Source organism: Tinamus guttatus, unplaced genomic scaffold (genome assembly GCF_059628265.1).
Source record: "Tinamus guttatus ecotype Peru unplaced genomic scaffold, ASM5962826v1 Tinamus_guttatus_pri_ptg000525l, whole genome shotgun sequence".
Taxonomy (NCBI): domain Eukaryota; kingdom Metazoa; phylum Chordata; class Aves; order Tinamiformes; family Tinamidae; genus Tinamus; species Tinamus guttatus.
Window position 1 is genome coordinate 1,829,481 of NW_028289059.1, and position 20,151 is coordinate 1,849,631.

The following is a 20,151-nucleotide window of genomic DNA, read 5'->3' on the forward strand; positions in this document are numbered from 1 at the left end:
CTATACTTGCAAGATTACAGATAAAAAGAGCCAAGAGAAGTAAAAACAAGCTTTGAAAATACAACTTTTGGGAAAAGTAGTTCTTATGAGTGTGAAAGAAACTTTCACTTTCATGACAGTGATAAACATCTGCATGATGCCAGCTCATAGAAAGCAAAAAAAAAAATCAAAGAAAACAATAAATAAGCAGAAAAAAATGATCATAACCAAATAGTCTTACAAGTTAGAGGGACCTTGCGTCAACATGTACACACATGCATGCACATTGCAAATAACAGAAACCAGACCTCTTGATTAACTAGAGCATTTCAGCAGGCAGTGTACCATCACTGAATGATTTTTTTTTAAATGAAGGAGACAAAATAGAGAGATATTAAAAATGGCCAATTTACAAGACTGAAGGAGCTGCACAGACAGCTCTTTCCCATGCGTGCTGCTTTCAGTGAGTGCCTCTAGCCGTCCAGGCCTTCCCAGGCCGAGCATGGCACTGACTGCCCCTCTATCAGGCGTATCCACACCCAGGGTGGCTCTGGCAGGGAGACAGAGAGCTTTTCATGAGAAAGGTGGTGCCTGGACGTGCCTGGGTGTTGGCTTTACCAGCAGCTTTGGGAAGCCCTTCTGGAGCAGAGCTCCTTCTCCAGGTACATTCAGCAAAACAGGAAAATTTTCTTTAGTACATGATGAAGAAGCCCAGGCGGGACCCGTCAGAGAGATGATATTTACAGTGCACTACAAAAATCTTAGCAAGAAATTACCTTAAATCCACATCCAGAAAGTCCGGGATAATAAATGAAATTCTCTTTTTATTTTTATTAAGAAAGCTTACTTCTGAGAAAACTCAGGACTAACTTCTATATGCAAGAAAAATAAAACCCTACTGTACATGTGGTACTAAGCCCTAAGCGTACAGCACAACCTGAAGCTTAAAGCAGCAAAACTGGCAAATGCACATTTTGTAGATAGGCAATGATGCGTGCTCTCCCACAAGAAGGGCAGTCAGGGTCTGGGGTTGCAGGACCACCAGCAAGCCACCCTGCAAGCTGAGTGACACAAGAGAGCTTCTCGCTACGACCTCCAAGTGATCCCTTTCATCTGTTCTACCTATCAGCATTTTCAAGATGAACCTATTACTCTGATGTTCGGTTCTGCAACAAAAAAAAAAAGGCAAACAAACAAACAAAAACACATGCAGTGACAGAGAAAACCCTTAGAAGTTTAAAGATTTTTGAAGTAACCATTGCTTAACCAATTAGACACCTTGGAGCTGAGGAGCTTGAAGCTCCCCAACTATTTAAAAATAATTTTATTTTATTTCTTAGCAGGCACATTATTATTATAAACAGTTTTATTAGGTATTTCTCCAAGAGTTCCCAGAGGCATAAGAAATCTTGTAATCAAAGGCATTGTAGAGACATGTAGGAAGACACTGTCTCTTCCCTAGGGAAGATGTTGCAAGAAATATAAAACAAAGGAAGACTAAAAAAAGAAATCTTCACCCTGGCCGAGTACCCTGTTACCATACTGAAGTACTATTCTCCAATGATAAATGCAGCATAAAGAGAATTTATTTATCCATGCCCTTATTCCACCTGAGATGAATGCCTGATGAAGATTACAATCTTATCAATTGCATACTTTACATATCATGTAGTGCAGTTTGCTCAAGAATAGTCAAAGAAACTATGCTGATTCTCATCACTTGAGGTTTTTGGAAAGTATCATAAATATTATGTAAAGAGCAAGAAAAGACAGATCTTACATAATTTACCTTCCAATGATTTTATTATCTTTTATGCCAGTTGCTTCATTATATTGTGCTAACAGAAAAATGCAATACACTGAGTCCTTACCCCAAAAAGCACTTTGATTCACTTAAAATCAACAGATTGCTCATGTGAGCAACACGCATGGCTGTGCCTTAACCACCCGAATGGCAAAGCTGGCATACTGGGATGTCTGCAAAATAACTCCTCACTGCCTAAAGAGTCATTCAACAGGCTTTTTCTATAAGAAGAACATATAGCCCAAAAGCACAGAAGAGAAAAAGGGTGCGGACCTGACATCCATGCCACACACTACAAAGAATTTTTATTTGGACGTGCTCCATCTGGTCCCCTGGACTGCTGGCCACTTGCCCCTGGGGCATACCCGGCGTGCTCCCAGAGCACACCTTCGGCTCAGTACCATCCGAAGGGATTCAGTTCACGAGCTCCAAAACTATTCCATGGTGCTAACCAAATCAATGTGCAGACTCACTTCTAAAGCACACTAATGTTCCAAGCTAAAATACTGGTGTAGACGCATCCTGCGACCAAGTGTATCACATCACGCAACTGCTAGACCACCGACTTATATTTATGAAATATGTTTGCAAATGTTTTTAATATGTTTTGTCTGAGAGCATGTATAGTTACCCTTTTTAAAAATAATGTGAAGGCCGTTGAAGATTAAAAATAATTTTCAATTTAGAATCTGTATTCAGAACCTGGCATTTGCTAACTAGAGATGTTTAAGAGTCTTGGCCTCTACCTTTACTGCGTGTTCTACTTTTTTCTTAGACATCCTCCTTCATGAAAATGTTGTGCTTTCCTGAGTAAAACGATGATTTTTTTAAATAAATTACTACAATTTTCCAGAAGAAACAAAGAAAGAAAGCAACCAAACAATATGAAACAAGTTCTCATTTACTTGTGGTTTCTGCAAATATTCATCAGCAGGCACACCTGCACATCTAAGCACATGGTTCCATGTTGTCAATGGCACACATCTCGTCCAGCTTGAGTCAAATAACTTACATGATTCATAAAATCATAAAGAAAGACGTGCAGATATAGCCAAAATCAGCTCCCTTGTACACTATCCATGCAGACGGAATCATACCAGAGATGAATTTGAACTATTCTATTAACTCTTTCTTTCCTCTATTAAAATGGTATGCATAGGTTGTATGAAAGTCATACTACAGAAGAATTATTAATTAACATCTACATAGTTATTTAGCTAACACAGTAATTTTGATCAGGGCACAAAATTCATCTATCTTTCCCTTTGTCAAATGTAATCTTTGTTTGCATGACTGATGTCCTTCGGAGTACTCATAAGTCAAATCATCTGTGTGTCAGTAAGCTTTAGGAAATGTTTAATAGATTGGCAAAGATGCACAGAATTCCAAAATAAATCTGCGTGCATCAGCTACAAAAGTCACATATATGAAAATTGAAGCTGTAGCTCTGAAAGAAGATAGCGATGTATTTCTAGAGTAATTCTTTACTCTTTTTCTCTAACCATTTTCTCTCTCTAAACATTTTTTGAGTTAGAAAAAATAAAGTAATATAAAATTTGTGTGCTTTTCTGAAGCTGGGAAATCTAGGAATGACATTCTCATTTTAATGCTTAATAATAAACAAAAAAAAATCAGTCCTCAAAATGTGATTTCTAAAATTATAATACTTTTATTCGTCATACTAAAAATAAAGAATATGAAACTTTTCTGAAAAAGTAACCAATGTATCTCTGAAAGAAAATTTTTTTAGCTTCAGGTGAACACAAGTTTGTCTTTACTTTTGTTTTGTTTTAATAACTGTGTGTGCTGTCTAGCAAAGCACACTCAGTTATTTAAAGTATTGCAGTTAAATTCAGTGGATATAAATAACACAGTTCCAGAGATCTCTTTTACTGAACTGCCTGTACCAACTTCTAACAAATTTAACATGGAAAGCAAAATCCTGAAGTTCTTTCGCTTCAAAGCAGAAAGCTAGAAATCCAAACAAATATATTTTATAGACAAGTAGAAAATTCATGGAATATTTTTTAAAGAAAATTACATAGGTTTTGCCATTTTTTAAAGATCAGAAACAATTTCCACTCTCATTCTCTGTTAGGGCGCACCGGAACTGGTCCTTGCGATACATACACAAACCCTTTACCTATTCTTGTGAAAATGCTCTAGAGGTCTTGCTTCTACTCCAGCAAGTAGGGAAACAAGTTTTGAAAGCACAAAAAAAAAAAGATTTGAAGAGCAATTGTTGTCATCTGCATTCACAGTCTGAACCACTCACCTTTGTCACATGATGCTTTTCATGTCGTACAGGAATCTTAAACATTTGGCACCAATATGTTGTATCTTTATCTGGTATAAGCACCTGTCTTAATAAAAAGGGAGAGAAATTACTATTATAAAAGTTGCATTGCCTGTTGCTTAGACCAAGAAGTCTAGATGCCACCTCACCCCAATCTCCACATAAATCCAAAACTCCAAGTAACTTACGTCTTTGTTTGTCAGGTCAAAGTATGCCAGAGAGACAGATGAAACTTCTTCTTTCTCAGGGTTCAGTAAACGTAAACTCTTTGAACCACGATTAGCCCCGTGGTAATTTTGACCCGCTTCTCCCATGTCTTTGTGGTGATAGGCCCATATTACCCGTACTGTGCTCTCCTTAAAGAAAAAGAAAATTAGAAGGAATAGGAAGAATGTTTTTCTCACAGTATGGTTCATATAACTGCTGGAATAGATGGGACTTAGGTGTTACTGTATTTGAACAATGACGATTTACACTAAATGAGAAAAGTAGATCTACAGAAGTTGAATCTCTCCCTCATAGTTTCCTTTCATTGATGCAGCAAACTTAACTCATATTTGCAAATACCAGAAAAGATTCATAAAAAAAGATGCCCATCAACTAAAGACACAAAATGATTTTTTCTAGAGGTGTCACTCATTTGGCCCACAATTGGAAACTATCTATCCAAAACAATTTCCAGCCTTAACTGTGTAAACATCTGAATACCTCCTGTGGATTAGTGTCAACTGTATGGGAGGGAAGATAGACATTAAATTACAGGAACAGATTTACATCTTAAAAAATTTGTCTACAGCTACAGTGTAACCTATTCTCAGAATGCAATAACCACCCATGAGACAAAATATTCTCATAAATAGCAAAGTTAAGCTATATTGAGGCAATTTGGAGCAGGTTCAAAAATCATAGATCCATTGGCTGCCTGGGGTTCTGACAGTTTATACAGCTGTGGATCTGCTTCCTGCATCTTTCATCTTCTCATGTTGTTATTATCACCCAAATTATAAAAACACAGATAATTAAAATAGCATTAAACTATTATAGAAATGCTTCTAAGATGAGAAGTAAAATGTCCAAAGCATACAAAAGTACAGAAGTCATCAGAGTTTAAAATTATTCATATGAAAGATTACAGCTGTCACTAGGACAGCAAAAGAATTTATCATGAAAAGTGAGGACCTATTATTATACTCCTTCGGTTTTTGTTTTAAATACAGAAATAAAGCCATAAAATATAATTTAACGTCATACTCTTGAAAGCTTTCTAAAAGCTTTGAGAGCAATTACAAGTTAGTGCAAGACTTGAACAGTCTTTCTGAAGTTGTCATGATGGCGTACCCTGGTTCACTCCTATGTTCATACACTGCCTTAGAAATTAGAAAATATTATGCACTTATTTAGAGGAATAAAGAAAGCTGAAAATAAAATGCAATAGTCCATACCTAGTAAAATATATAAAAGTAATTTCTTAGCAAATTTAAGTTGAAAAACTGAAGTTTTGGAAAATATATTGTGAGTTGGATAAACTAATTTTCTAGTCGAATTTATATAATTCTTTCCTTTTATTAACATGAGAAGATTTTAATAACCTGCTTCATATTCAGGTATGCTATCTATCTTAGTTACTTGAACTATCTACATATTATCCACACATCTTTCTTACCGTTATACTCTTATCATTTGGATCACAAGTGTGCAGTTCCCTGCTAAAAGCCAATATTGTATGTGTGTTATTTTCCATGGCATACTCCAGATGGTAATCCTGTTGAGGGTCCTTTTTCAGCACTCTGTTCTCATCTGTAAAGTAATCCTGTTGAAAATAAAAGGGGAACCATTATTAAAATCTAATATATTATTTAAAAATACAACTCTATGACAAATACTGAACCCCTTAAAATAGATATTTATGTAAAATATGAAGCTTCATGATTTTGTATGAAATAATAACTTTGGGGTGATTCTTAAGAGTTTGCTAAATAAAAATGTATAGTAAGCAAGTCTTCTTGATAAACTACTTATAAAAAGTCTTGATCTATGAATATATCCTGCTTGTACAAAAACTAAAATTAAAGGGCATGCTCCAAAATCTATTAGTCTACCTTATTGCAGTGGGATGCCAAGGACTTCTGGGGAAATTAGTAGGAATTTCACTTAAAATATTGTAACAACATGGAAACTGCATAAACAGTATTGTTGTTACTTCTTTCCCAATCACTTTTCTTTTTTTTTTCCCCCCACTAAAGACTAACACCGGAATCAGAAACATTACAATTAATTGGCATTAAAAAAAAAAAAAAAAAAAAAAAGGTCTTCTTCATACGCAAAAATCCCTGAAGTGGCTTTGGTGTTTATTTGACGATTTGGTGTTTTTTCTTTTTCCTTACTTTTTTATTTCTCTCTTTTTTTTTTTTTTTCAGTTGAAGAAAGATGAGCTCCATCTCCAGTTTAGCAGAAGTATTGCACACAGCAGAACCTGCTCTGTCATTAACCTCCTCACCCCTGAATTCCTCAGCTCTGTGGCCAGCTGCGGCCCGCCTGCACCCCGCTCTCTGCTGGAGCCCAAATGCAAGGCTTGGGCCACCCGTTTTCAGTTTTCAGCTCTTTCTGCTGACTTTGAAACAGGGGAGGGCGGGTTGGGGCAGCTGTGCTACGCACTGAACCCTAGAGGAGAGCATCTGCTCCTCGCTTAGAGAAACATCTCCTTTTCCCCGAATACATGACCTTCCTCTCTGGTGTCAAACTATTTTGTCAAGTGATTTTTTCTTTTTCCCCCTCTCCTCCCCCAAACAAGTAGAGCTTTTTCTGCTGCCAAACAGCTTACAGGCAGACACCATCAATCACATAGCTTTCTCAGCAAAATAATGCGACGCCTGCTCTTTCTCGGAGGTATTTGCTTCTGAAGATATTTAGACGTTATTTTTACAGAGGGTTGCAACTTTCATGTCCTTTGGCTGAAGTGGGCATAAGGCTGTAAATTTGTGAAGTCTTTCATATTTTGATGCTGTTAGATTAGCTGATGCCTTTCTAATTCACTAAAAGATCATTTAGAAGCCTTAATCCTATGCTTAGACCTAATTCCACCCTTGACATTTTTGTATGTGTACAAGAGACCAAGTGCACACCAGTTGATATGCACAAGCTGAACAGCCTTTATACATGTATGAATAACTGCACGTCTAATCATTTCATCAAGTATATTACCTTGTATGAACATTTTTATAAAATATTGTTTCAGTCAGGATGCACTTCCCAGGAAGAAAAGAAGAAATCTAAATTTCAAATTTTTTGAAAGTACTGAAAAGATTCATTCTTTTCCTGTCATCACTTTTCACGACTATGGGTGAATAAGTACATATATGGCAGAATACAGATGTGGAAACATGGCAGAATACAGGTGTGGAAACATAATCATCAACAAAGAGAGGAAACAAGGTCTGGCACTTGCACTTTACATGCTGAAAGAAAGGAAACTGACAGTTATGTTTGTTTAGAGAAAGAATTTGAGATTTGCTTTTCCATATGGAAATAATGGACTTGTTCTTGGCTTGTTCTTTAAGATGGATATTTTATGGGATCACACTGATGGAAACCCTCTTTACTCCTACATCAGAGCTTGGGAAAAGGCTGTGTATGCACATGCAGCACTCTTCCTGCTTTGAAAATATGGCTTTTCAGAATCTCTGCTTTCATCTAAGTAATAGTAAGGGCTTGCCTGGACTAGAAATGTAACCTTGTGAACAATTAACTTTTATCTAAATGTAATAGCTTTGCAGAAATGTTACATTAAATCGGAAGAGGGCAAACTTTATACTGGAGTAAGCATACACGTATTGAATTGAATTATCCAGAAAGAGAAATTTTAGAAAGGTTTTTACAGAGTAATTCCACATTGAAATAGATTGAAAGTCTTTGCCTCAAAAGGTTGTGAAGGAAACTTCAGAAATGCAAAGCAAAGTTAGGTGTCTATGAGCTTGGTCTACGCTGCAAATAATTTTCTGGTAGAACTATACCATTTCTCAACAACTCTAGGGGACATAACTCTACCAAAAAAAATTGCATGTGTTGTTAGAGCTCTGACTTCTAGGAGCCTGCAGGGAGAATGCAAGAATAACTCAAGAAGTTGTATAATTAAGGTAATAGCTCAACTGTGCCTTGATAACATCGGTGTCAACGTAATTATTTCATTCACATGGATGACAGTCAAAGAAAGGTCACAGATCTGATCTACCCCAGAGGGTTCATTTTGTCTTGGCAAGTGAACGCTGCTTCGAAGGCAGGACCACTGTGGCCTGTTCTAACACCCGGGGCCACAGGAGAGCAAGGCTCAGCCAGGGAGAGCATGAGGTGCTCGCCCAGCCGCATCATGGGCTTTGAGCAGTTTCTGATGACTCACCTCAACGTAGGTTGTGCGTAGATGTTAATCTGAACAATTAATGCTAATCTGCCCCATGTGAAAATTTCTGTGAAGCAAAGAACATAGAGTGTCTGTCTACATTTGCTGCCTGGTGTGTTCCACCTTGACCCTTCCCTTCAGTGCACGCAGAATGTCGCCCAAATCCCAACTCCACACAACGCAAGGAGGCACCACCAGCAGACTCAGATAGTGACAACGTTCAACTTCAGGAGCTACTTCAGAGCCACTAACCATCTTTATCACTATATATATTACTTCTGCTGAAAAATATCCAGATGCTCATCACAAAAATCAAGTCAAATGACAGGAAAAAAACTGACCTGCTCAGAATTTGATTGCTCAACTTCTGACATGAAAAAGGTTTGTTTAGCACTGTAAAGCCTCAATGTCAAGGAAACACATGGGCATCTTTCCATTTCGCAAAGTGGATTTTAAGTCAAAGTGCAGAGACTTTTCCCAATTTACTCACTATAGTTTAAGAGTGTTTGAGGCCTGTGTAAAGCATTAAACACATCATTGTCATTAAACAAATCTCCTCAGGCATTAGCATGGAGGACACATACCCTTTGATTTATTTGCTTAAAACATATTTAGTTAAGGTCCTGGCCATTCAGCGAAGTGGTGTCATGAACACTAGAAAAAGATCTAGGGATGCTTCCTTTCAGAGTGCAAAAATAAGAAAAAATTAAAGAAGTCTTGTGTTTTACAGTACAAATCCAATCAAAACGCCATGTTTGGACTGCTACAACAAAGACTGACACTTAAGTCTTTGTGTCTAATCAAAGAAAAAACTGGCTACCTCTCACTTTTGAAAAGTAACACAGAAGAACAAAGCCGAGCAGAGAAGATGAACACACCAGAAGCCAGACAAGAAACATCAGTACATGAACTTCAGTTGAAGTTAGGATAGCTAAACACCCTCCAAATTCTGCCTGGAATCTATTCCCATAACACATTTACACATTTCATGGACTCAATTCTGTTGAGAATAGAGGGCAAATATTTGCATCAACAGAGTAGCACAGTGCTTCAATATCTAGCATGGATGGGCTTAAATGGGCCTCCTGTTATAACGATTTCTTCTTTCTGAGTTGGAAAAGGCTCCAATACACTGGCTGCTTTCACAGAGATTTAGTTTTTCCACCCCTTGTAGTTAGTGTGAAAACCTGTGTCTTTTGTAAGAAAGATTATACTGATCCAAGTTGTCTGGAATTTCACGGAGCTCCAGAATAGATCTGTGAAAATCATAAAATCCTTAATACCAAATGTCTTAAACAAGCAGAACAAACCAGAAAAATATGGATTAATTTACTGATTCAGCACTTGAAACCAGATTCCTCAGCTTCTTGTACACACAAAAGTATATATTATACTTAAAATCAAAACAAAGTTGCTGAAGTTTTACATTAACTATAAAGAAAGAAGTGTAAACGGTTGCAGAAACAGAAGAAAAGGGTGAAATTAACCATATTTTTCTAGTACAAACATCTTATTTTGGTTATTTAAATAATAGATGTTTAAAACTTACAAAGTTTTGGAGGTGCGATTTGTCATGCTACATAAAAACAAACAAACAAAAATTTATTTGGGCATTTGACTCTGTATACTATTTATATTTGAAACATTGTACATTTAAAGTTTCTGTCCATTCTTTGATTATATTGCATAAGCTGGTATTTTATGCTCCAGGCTAAACTGTGCTATCAGTCAAATAATTAGATATCTTGTTCCTTATGCCATCTAGAAGTTGAAACAACATATGGAAAATGAACAATCTTTATGATTATACAAGCTATTTTATGTTCTTTACCACAACTGAAGCTGATGATGTTTCATTGTTTTTCAAATCCTATTAACTCCTCTTTCTCTCTTAAAAATTGTTTTGCAGCATATACGGTTTCTGATTGCTGCTACATAAACCATCAGGGAGAAGAATTTCTTATGGCTGTAAAAAATGATTCAGATGATAGGCTGTTTTATCCTTCAAGAACATAAGCACAGCTGCACAAGGAACCCTGACTGAAAAAAATGTTCCCAGCTGTCATCACCTACTTGAACAGGTGTCTATGGAAAGCCCTCCCTGGACCTTAACAACATACAAGATTGTTTTGTTTATGATATCCGTTTCCTATGCTAGATTATATGCAGCACTGTTCAACCTCAAGGAGCACAAACTAGCTCTCAGACTGAGGCCCCATGCAGCAATTGCCTGGCAGGCTCGGCTTGTGAGCAAAGTTCTGATCCCAGGATTCACAGACTGTGCTCAGCTCCAACCTGGGCATTGCTCTGGGTGCAGCACGAACTGAAGCTTCACGAGAGGGCCAAGGGATGAGCCAGCAATGGGAAACGGGAGGGAAAAACAAGGTGTGTCGCAACCAGTCCTGGCTTAACGACACACAGCCAACTCAGGCAGCTCCGAATAACCTCAAACTATCCAAACTTGTGACAAAGAAACAGGGCATGTAAATCTGGCAAAGGAATTGGGAGGCTGTACCCAAGGGGGAACTTGGTGCAAAGCAGGGTCTTTTTATAAACAGAATGGATGAATTGCTACGGTATGTAAAAGAACAGATCAAAACTTTTGTTTGAAAAACTCCACCAAGCTATGCCTTTCCGGATTTCAAAAAAAAAAAAAAAAAAAAAAAAAACCTAGCAAACAACAACAACAACAACAAAAACTCCTTTTTATTGTTGCATTTTAATTTAAATGGAATCCTCCCGCACATGGTTCCAGCACACACTGGATAATACCACAAAAAAAAAGATGTTTTCACATTTTATTTGGCAAGAAGCAAACAGAACATGAGTTTGCAAACAAGCAAACCCAACTATTCTCAACCCCAAATAAATTTCAGCTTGAATTGAAGGCAAAGATCTTACCATACTCTTGTTTTATTAAAAAGCAGAGCACACAGAAAAAAAAAACAACACCAAGCAGAAGTCTGAAAGCCTCACCGCATCACATAGAAACACCTTGAGATCATTCCAGTTGACTGACCCAATCTTGGGATTGGCCGCAAAGGAAAAAATAACTCCAAATAAAAAGATATTGTGTCGGCAATTAAGCGGTTCCTAAACTATTTGCGCAATAGTAAGTTCAGCTGCTGCTTATGGACACTTTTTTCATAACTAATTTATGGATTTTTTTTTTATCTAAACACCAAATTAGTAAGAAATGATTCACTCCTTGCTAAGAAGCCCAGATTTCACTCATGTGAATAGTTCCGAGAAATTGTATCTCCTCCTGGTACAATTAAACTAACTAGATTATGTTAGAGTAAATGTGGCTTGTTTACTTCAGATAACTTCAAAAAGGACAAAAAGAAAATTATTTGTACCACATACCTGTGGGTGTGTCTGCATTTTAAATGCACACTTACACAAATCCACAAAGGCACATATTTTCCACTTCTCTATTTACATAAACAGATAATGTGTGTGTACATGTATATATATTTTCATTGCAAAAGAAGGTTGAGTACTCATTACATGTGGGGCATAGTAATTTACTTAGAGACATCTTTTTCCTTCTTCAAACTGTAAGTCATTTACATGCATTTCAGTGTATTTCTTATATCTAATTAAATACAGCCAGGGGCTTCTTTTTTGCCTGGAAAATCCCTGTGGTGTCTGTGGCATTCCAGGGAGATTGAAAAGCCAGTTATGACACATACAAATGAAAAACACCAAACTGTAGAGAGCTCTCCAGCTTATCACACGAAGACATAAGAACTAAGGTTACAAGTTGAAAAATGACATCACTTTTGGGGATAGATAACATGGTTCCAAAAATCTCTTTGCCTCAAAAACATAAGTTCATGTAAAAAGTAATCCTCTAGCTATATCAGAAGCTATAGAGCTAGATTAAAGGCTATTCTAACAAAAGCAGACTAGACAAAACATGCAGCAATGTGTTCTAAGGGAAAGAAAACCTGTAACGAGGAGATATTTTATGATCCAATCTCACAACTGTGCTTTATCACAAGGAACATTCCTTGTACAGGAGCCACATTTAAACTGTTCCCATTTTATTGTTTTAATTACTTTAATTACTTCAATTATGAGGAACAGTTTTCAAAACACTTAAGGGATTTTGGAGCACAATTATCAATGATGCTGGTGTCCAAAATTCCTCCACGTGCCTAAGAAAATCTCCCTTTATCCTCCTGCTATTTCTAGGATCACAATTTATGTGAAATTATCCCCCTGTTATTTAGAACTTTTGCATCACTCAGAATGATTACATTCCTATCCTCTCCCAGGTGTGAGACACTGAACATTGAGAAGTACAGATTTTTGTGGAGCAGTAAGAAAAAAAATAGTTTTCTTGGTGTTTCTAAAATCCTAAGTACAAGAAATACAATAGAAATCAAAAAACCTCACCAAAAACAAAACAAAACCTTTACCAAACTCCCTACCCCCAAGCCTGCAACATAGGAGACCTACAGAAATATTCTCATCTTTTGTTCATCAGTTGTTGCTTCCTTGTCCTAGCTATTGTACCTGTGAAAGAGAAATACAAAGCTCCCAGCTAGCAGAGATGTATGGGATGGTGTCTCTTTATGCCTCGCACCAAAGCCAAGCTGGACTCATTAGTCATGTGGAGATTTTGCCACAATGCCCAAAGGCACGAAATACCTCTGACAAAGCTCCAGCTGAGATATGTCAATGTGGCCCGCACTTTGCATCTCCCTTTTGGTGCCTTTCAAGTTGTTTTCCAAACACTTCTTTTGTTGTTGTTGGCATGAGTGCACTTAAAAGCAGCATATCGTTAAGTACAGAGAATGCTCACTGTTTTCTGGCCTTTAAAATCTATTCCAAGTGCTTCCCTGCGAGCAATTAAGCTAACTCTATGGGATACATTTGATAACAGATATTCTTTAGTTTGGGTGACAGTTAACAAGCAAGGCGGTAATGAATAATAAAGTACTTTTTAGTGATACACAGTCCCTATTCACCCTGAGTAAGGACTCTTTCTGTGCAAGTTCAACAGAAGACTCGAACAATGCAACCCTCTTGTGTGACTTGCACAAAATAGGCATTCATCAAGGAGGATTACTCTCCCCAAAACAGGGCTCTCAGCAGCTACGTGCTGTGGGTGGGGATGCACAATTCCAGACAGGGGTGGAGACCAAGGAAAAACCATGGCTCTAGCATGAAAATGCGTGCAGTGTCAATTCATATGCACGAAAGAGTGATGTGTAGAAAAAGCAGAAAACTGGGTGCAAAAGCTGTCCCAAGAACTGTTGTGGTGAGTAGCGCATGCTGCAAAGGACCACGGCAATACGGTAGGGTAACATTTTTCTAAGTATGGACTGTTCTGCAAAGTGTCCCCCCCTTACAGAGAGAAAAGCAGCTCTCCAGCTTTCCAATGCCAGCCTCCACTAGACTGTTTCACTTTCTCTCAAACATCCTTACCCAAGTCCCACATAATCTGCAGCTGCATCATCACAGGCTTCTCAGTGACATGCCAGAATAATTTGCACGCTGATCTCCCACTTTTTGTCCATCTCCATGGTAGAGGTGGCTCCCTCAGAGCAATACAGGATGCTGTGTAGCTATGCTATGCATGCACTCGACATCCTCCCCAAAAATGTCTAGGATTCCCTTCCAAATACTGAACTCCTGAAACATTAAGATATTATTATACATCATTTTCTGATCATCCAAAGGCCTCTTAAAAAGCTATTCTGATACTCTGTGGAGGTTCTTTCTTCTCTCATATGGCTTGAGATACTCAGAGGGAATTAAAATTCAGTCTTTAAAATCATTTTAGCCTTTGTTCCTTATGCTGGAGATCCTTTTAGCTTCAGTATGGCTTCAAAACAGAGAAGCAAAGCAAAACAGGAAGACTACCTTGTTATACCAAAGGTCAAGAAACACCTAAAGAGCAAGACAGTACAATCTACTGCTGTCACATATCCAGGTCTTAGAGTCATCACCTTTTTTTTACAAGGAAGCATTGGTGGGAACAGCATCCTCTTGCTGTGAGATGGTGAAAAATAAAAGTGGGAGGAAATGCTTTCTCTCTTGGAAAACTTTTCTCTACCTCAAAGCACTTTCACAGGTTAAGGAGTATCTGCTTTTACTTTGATTGATGGTAGTCTAAGTACATTTACATGTCTGCTCCCAGAAGACCATGGACTTTTCCTTGAGTAGAACACTTTCTACTTCTATTTAAAGGAGGACAGAGGATTTAAGGTGGGGGGAAAAGAGGCTAAATTCTCCCAAGAGACTAGCAACTTTAATGCCCACTTGAAAGGCAATAAAGGTGTTTTTCAAACTTCTGAAAACCAGGCTACTAACAAGAATCTCAAAACTTTCAAAGAAACCAAAAAAAAAAAGAACTTTTTAAGAGTTTTGACCATGATTAACATTTTCAAACTGGTGATCATGGAATAAAAACATATTTCTAAAACCAAAAAGAAAAGTAAGTTCTTTCATTATAGGGTGTACATATTTTATAGAGCATAGCCAAGCATAAGATCATACACTTTCAAAGGCACTATCTATGAAAAAGTCTTGTTAAGTGAGAATATTGCAAAGATCATACACACTTAATAGTGCTCTTAAAATATTAACTGTGTTTGTGGCTTGAATCAAGGGAAGAATTAGATATAATTGAAATAGCATTTTAGAATGAGTTATTCTTTTTATATCAACCTATGTTAACTGCCTAGAAAAAGCTTTTGGACAAATTTTGCTTCTCCAAAGGGTTTACTCCATCCTCTTTGTTTTCAGCCTTTCCTTCTGTTTCTCTTTAAACTGCAGGGAGGACAATTGAAAAAGTTGCTCTGTTAAAAGTTGCTCTCAACAGAGTAACTTTTTTTTAAAAGACTGTACCCAAGTTTAGAAACAAACACTGCCATCTAAAACTGAAGAATTGGGGATGGAGAAACAGATACGGAGAAAAAAAGGTTGCAGCAAGTGCTGCAGGGTATACACAGCAGAATTTCAGCAGGGTATTACCCACGCTGAGAGTGCAGTGGAATAACTTATAGCACTTGGCATAGGCGATATTTGTATGTTAAATAAGAATTTCGGGAAAAAAAAAAGATTAGGAGTCTGTAACAGGAGGCACTTGCTATGATCCATTCCCTTTTTTTATGTCAGCTGTAATTTATTGTGTGCTGACAATGAATAAAATCTGTGGAAGAATTGGATTCTGTATGGATCGATCCATTGTAAAGAATCTTGAAAATTTGGGTGCTAGGGAAAATGCCTTGCAGTGCGATTTTTAAAGAAGAGCTTCTTCTATGTATTTTATGCAATAGAAAACTTAAATTGTCTTGATTACAGCACATAAATGACTACAGGACGGAGACGGGGAGTAGGCTTTTTAATTTAGTAAAGAAATTACATGGTTAGAAGCCTAGACAAGTCAACATTGGAAAGAAGAAATAGCAAAGACTCTTCATTTCCACTGACTATCATGAGAAAAGATGGATTCCCCATCTCTGGATATCTTTAAAAGAGGTTTGGATGCCTTTCTACAAGGGTCAGAATTTATGTATTAGCCAAACACAAGGCTTGGGTTTCTTCCACAGCTTCGCAGGAGGTGAATCTTCTTAAACGTACGGCTCCACCAGGCCTTATGTTCTGTGACCCAAACAGCTCCAGCACTAGAGGACTAGAATAGGGCTTTTATTATTAGAGTTTTATTTAGACTGAGGTTTTCTGAAAAATGATCTTCATTTTGAAATATGGAGAAAACAAACAAACATGAGGAAAATCATTGGTTTGAACTTAAATAAGACAAATATTTGCCTGCACTTTATGTAGCAAACTAATAGAAAAAAAAAAGGAAATATTTATATTAAAAGCTCCCCCTTTCTAAAAAAAGGTTCAATTCTTTGCGATTGCAAAAAATAAATAATAGGATGAATATTAAGCATTTTGTTTTCTTGTGCTGAAAAGATTAGTAAGATTCCATATTCTTAAAACTCTCAAAACTTAAGGAGTAGCTTCAAAGATCAGCCAGCAGTAGCCCGATGAAGAAAAAGAAAACTCAACTGTACTAGACGACTCAGCTCTTGAACTGCCTCCTGAAAAGTTATCACTTAGGCTGTAAGGCCAACAAGTTGTCACCCTGGGGCGCTGGGCCTGCCTGTCCTCCCGGTGACCAGCTGGACGTGCTGCCCCTCTCCCCGAGCTTCCCCACGGAAGCTCCTGTCCTCGGAGCTCCGAGGAGAAGGAGGAGGAGGGTCCGTGTCCCTTCCCCTCAGTTTCCACCTGGCCAGCCCAGCGCTTACTCCTGAAGTCCTTTTTAAGGACGGGATCGAAGTGCATCCAGGTGAGGAGAACACAACTGACCGGAGCCATGGGATGCTGGTGGCATCGAGCCCTTACGCGGGGTTGGAAAGAGGGGCGGCCCAGCAGCTCAGGAACGATAAAGCTCAGTTAATCGTTAATTGCACAAATAAGGTACAGCACCAGGAGGGAGGGAAGGAGGGAAAGGAGCTGCACCTTGCTGGTAGAGCCTCAGCAGTCCTCCACCCTCCTCTGCACTCGCTCGCTCAGGGGCCCCGCAAGAAAGAGCACCCAAGGAGATAAAAAAAGGCAGTTGCAACTTCTGGACGAAGAGGAAGGAAACCTGACACCTGGGACGAACCCAGCGTGGACGTTTGGAGGGAAGGTTGGCAGGGAGAGGCCCGGGAAGGAGCCGGCGCTCCGAGCGGAGAAGAGCAGCCCACAAAGCACTGACGGGCGAGGGAAGGCGCGGGGCGAGAGCGGGGGCGACGCGGCGCTGCCGCGACGGAAGGGGCGACGCCGGCGGCGCCCAGGCCTTACCTGCAGGTAGGGCTGTCCCCGCTGCACGCCGCCCACCACGATGTCCGCCGAGGCCATGCCGCCGCCGCCCGAGAGCCCGAAGCCCACGTAGCCGCGGGTGCGCACCTCGAGGCGCAGGGCGAGCGCGCTGCCGCGCCGGCCCCAGCGCAGCAGGTAGGCGGCCGCGCCGTCCAGCACCGCGCTGTGCGGGTAGCTCCGCGGCGGCGGCGGCTCCGCGGCGGCGCCCAGCGCCAGCAGCAGCAGCAGCAGCAGCGCCCCGGGCCGCAGCCGCCGCATCCTCCCGCCGCCCCGCGCACTGGCGGAGCAGGGGCGGGAGCAGCGAGCGCGGAGGGGCGTGAGCGTGGGTGAGTGTGTGCGTGAGTGTGCGCTTGAGTGTGCGCTCGTGCGAGCGCCGAGGAGGGGGGCAGGCTGCCCCGGCCAGCCCGCCCCCGCTGCGGGCGGCCCTTGCCGGCCGCGCCGTCGGGGAGCGCCCCGCGGCAGCGCCTCTGCGGAGCGCGGCCCCGCGCTGCGGGAGCGCCCCCGGCCCGGCCGCCCTTGGGGCAGCGTCACCCCCTGCAGCCCCCGGCCCGGCCGCCCTTGGGGCAGCGTCACCCCCCTGCAGCCCCCAGCCCGGCCGCCCTTGGGGCAGCGTCACCCCCACCGCAGCCCCCGGCCCCGCCGTCCTTGGGGCAGCATCGCCCCCCTGCAGCCCCCGGCCCGGCCGTCCTTGGGGCAGCATCGCCCCCCTGCAGCCCCCGGCCCGGCCGGCCTTGGGGCAGCATCGCCCCCCTGCAGCCCCCGGCCCCGCCGTCCTTGGGGCAGCATCGCCCCCCTGCAGCCCCCAGCCCGGCCGCCCTTGGGGCAGCATCGCCCCCCTGCAGCCCCCGGCCCAGCCGTCCTTGGGGCAGCATCGCCCCCCTGCAGCCCCCGGCCCGGCCGTCCTTGGGGCAGCGAGCGCCACTGCCAGCACCTGCCGCGGTTCTGCTGCCCACAGGGAAGCGCCGCTGCCCACGGGGGAAGCGCGGCCCCACTGCTGTCCCCGTGGGGTGTGGGGAGCCCCTTCTGGGAGCCCCATTTAGTGTGAAGCGTCATGCCTCCAAGGGCGGTGGGGTATGCGGATCCCGTGTCAGAGTGGAGGGTTATTCTTACCCCTGAATCCCCCCGGAAGGATTGGCCCCGAGGTAGTTTGAAAAACGCAGCTGGAAACAGCATCTGCACCCCTGGACAGCCCCCCAGCTCCAGTGGTAGTGTAGGCCATGTGCTCCTGGGTACACGAGTATCAGCAGCTGCATCCAGCTCCCATTCGTGTCCCATTCAGCACAAACCAGAAGGAATCTTTTGTGTAATGTTCCCCCCGCTTTCTGCAAAGAGGAATGGAAAGAAAAAAACTAGCATGGCATCAAAACTGGGGAAATCACGGTCAACAAGAAATCATATCAGCCCTTGGAATCTCCAAGTAATGTGAAATTAGCTTTTAAATTAAGTTACTCTGCTGGAACTGTGCTTTGCACATGCTTACATGAGACAGCACCTGGCAGCCAAAACAAATGAAACATTACTTCTGTGAAAACCAAACAGACTAGTGCATAAGGGAAATTAGCAATGTCTCCTTTTTTTTTTTTTTGGCTTTTGCATGAAAATATTTCATAAATACATATTTCACCAGGGCTTCCAGAATAGCACCACATACTGTAATGTGAGGAATACATCAAGCTACAAAACAATTTCTAAAACAAAATATGGTAAAAAAAAAAAAAACTTCAAAAGTTACAGGGAATGAAAGAAATATAATAAATGAAAAGATATTGGTCCGATAAAGGTATTTTTAAAAGAAATGGATTGGTCTGACCTTTCTTCCAATTATAGCAATAGCACCAAAGACACAGACTCTGATGGTCACAAAACAGACAGCAGTGAGTTGAGGACCACGTAGTTTCTTTTCTGAAAAAAAGAAAATTGCTGAACACCTGCAAGGCCCATTAATTTAAACAGAAGTTGGAAGTACCTCTCAAAGCCAAAGATGTGGCCCCAGCACCCAACTGGGGAACATCCCCTTGCAAGTCTGTCTTAAAGGAAGGATCCTAAAATAACTAGGAAAAAAAAGTACAATTATGCTTTCCAGGGATAGAGCCAAAGAAGGAATGGAGGATTTTTCTTAAAATGTGGCTTAATTTTCCTTCAGAACGGTATTTTGTATTCTGACATAACAGAAACGCTGAGGTAAACTTACAGCCATGTGGACTTCATAAGCTCGTGCATCAACTTGCCTGCCAGAACGAGGGTCTGAATTACCCATGTGGCAGGAGCATCGTTGCCATTCAATCACAACAGGTTGCCAAAGTCTGGCTGGTACTTCCCAGCTAGAAGCTAGCTAGAGCTCTGTTGAAGAAGCATCTGTACAAAATAATGGCAAACACTTGTTTCAGACTGTTCCACAATGTTTCCATTTAGCCAGGGCACTTCCAATAGCATCTTAAAAGCGATCTGGAGCAGGTTTATAAAAAGCAGCACAACAGGTCACTCACGTGACCAGTGAGTTGCCTGGGTCTCCCAAGCCCTTGAGAGCTCGTGGCCCCTGAATCGCCAGGCGTGCAAGTGTCCTGGGAATGCCGAGCCTACAGCCAAGGCTTCCCTGCTCCACGGCTCTGGAGCTAACACTCCATCGCTCCCGGGCTTTATTTTCCTTTGTGGTGAGAAATGACGTTCTGGAGGCTGAGAGCCGCGATGAAAACAATACTGGAGTTCTTGAAATCCCCATGGGACTGAGCGATCTTGCTTCCACACCGCTTGAGGGTCAAGCTGCTGCTTCCCAATGCGAGAGCGCCTTTGTTCAAGCCTTTATGCCCAAAGTCCCTGTGAGCCCCTCTCCGAAAGGGGCCGTGCTAACCT

General features: G+C 41.1%; 1 protein-coding gene across 1 annotated transcript in view; it reads right to left on the reverse strand.

Moving 5' to 3' along the window:
- The window catches only part of MOXD1 (monooxygenase DBH like 1), a 44,032-nt gene extending 26,473 nt beyond the window's left edge, over window positions 1–17,559 (reverse strand). Inside the window, exons 1-4 of the mRNA XM_088533891.1 lie at window positions 17,284–17,559; window positions 5,743–5,889; window positions 4,268–4,435; window positions 4,059–4,142 (exon numbers count right to left, since the gene is read on the reverse strand). Coding sequence (XP_088390017.1) covers window positions 4,059–4,142; window positions 4,268–4,435; window positions 5,743–5,889; window positions 17,284–17,559 — 675 coding nt within the window. The remainder of the gene's footprint in view (window positions 1–4,058; window positions 4,143–4,267; window positions 4,436–5,742; window positions 5,890–17,283) is intronic.
- Between the last annotated feature and the right edge of the window lie 2,592 nt (window positions 17,560–20,151).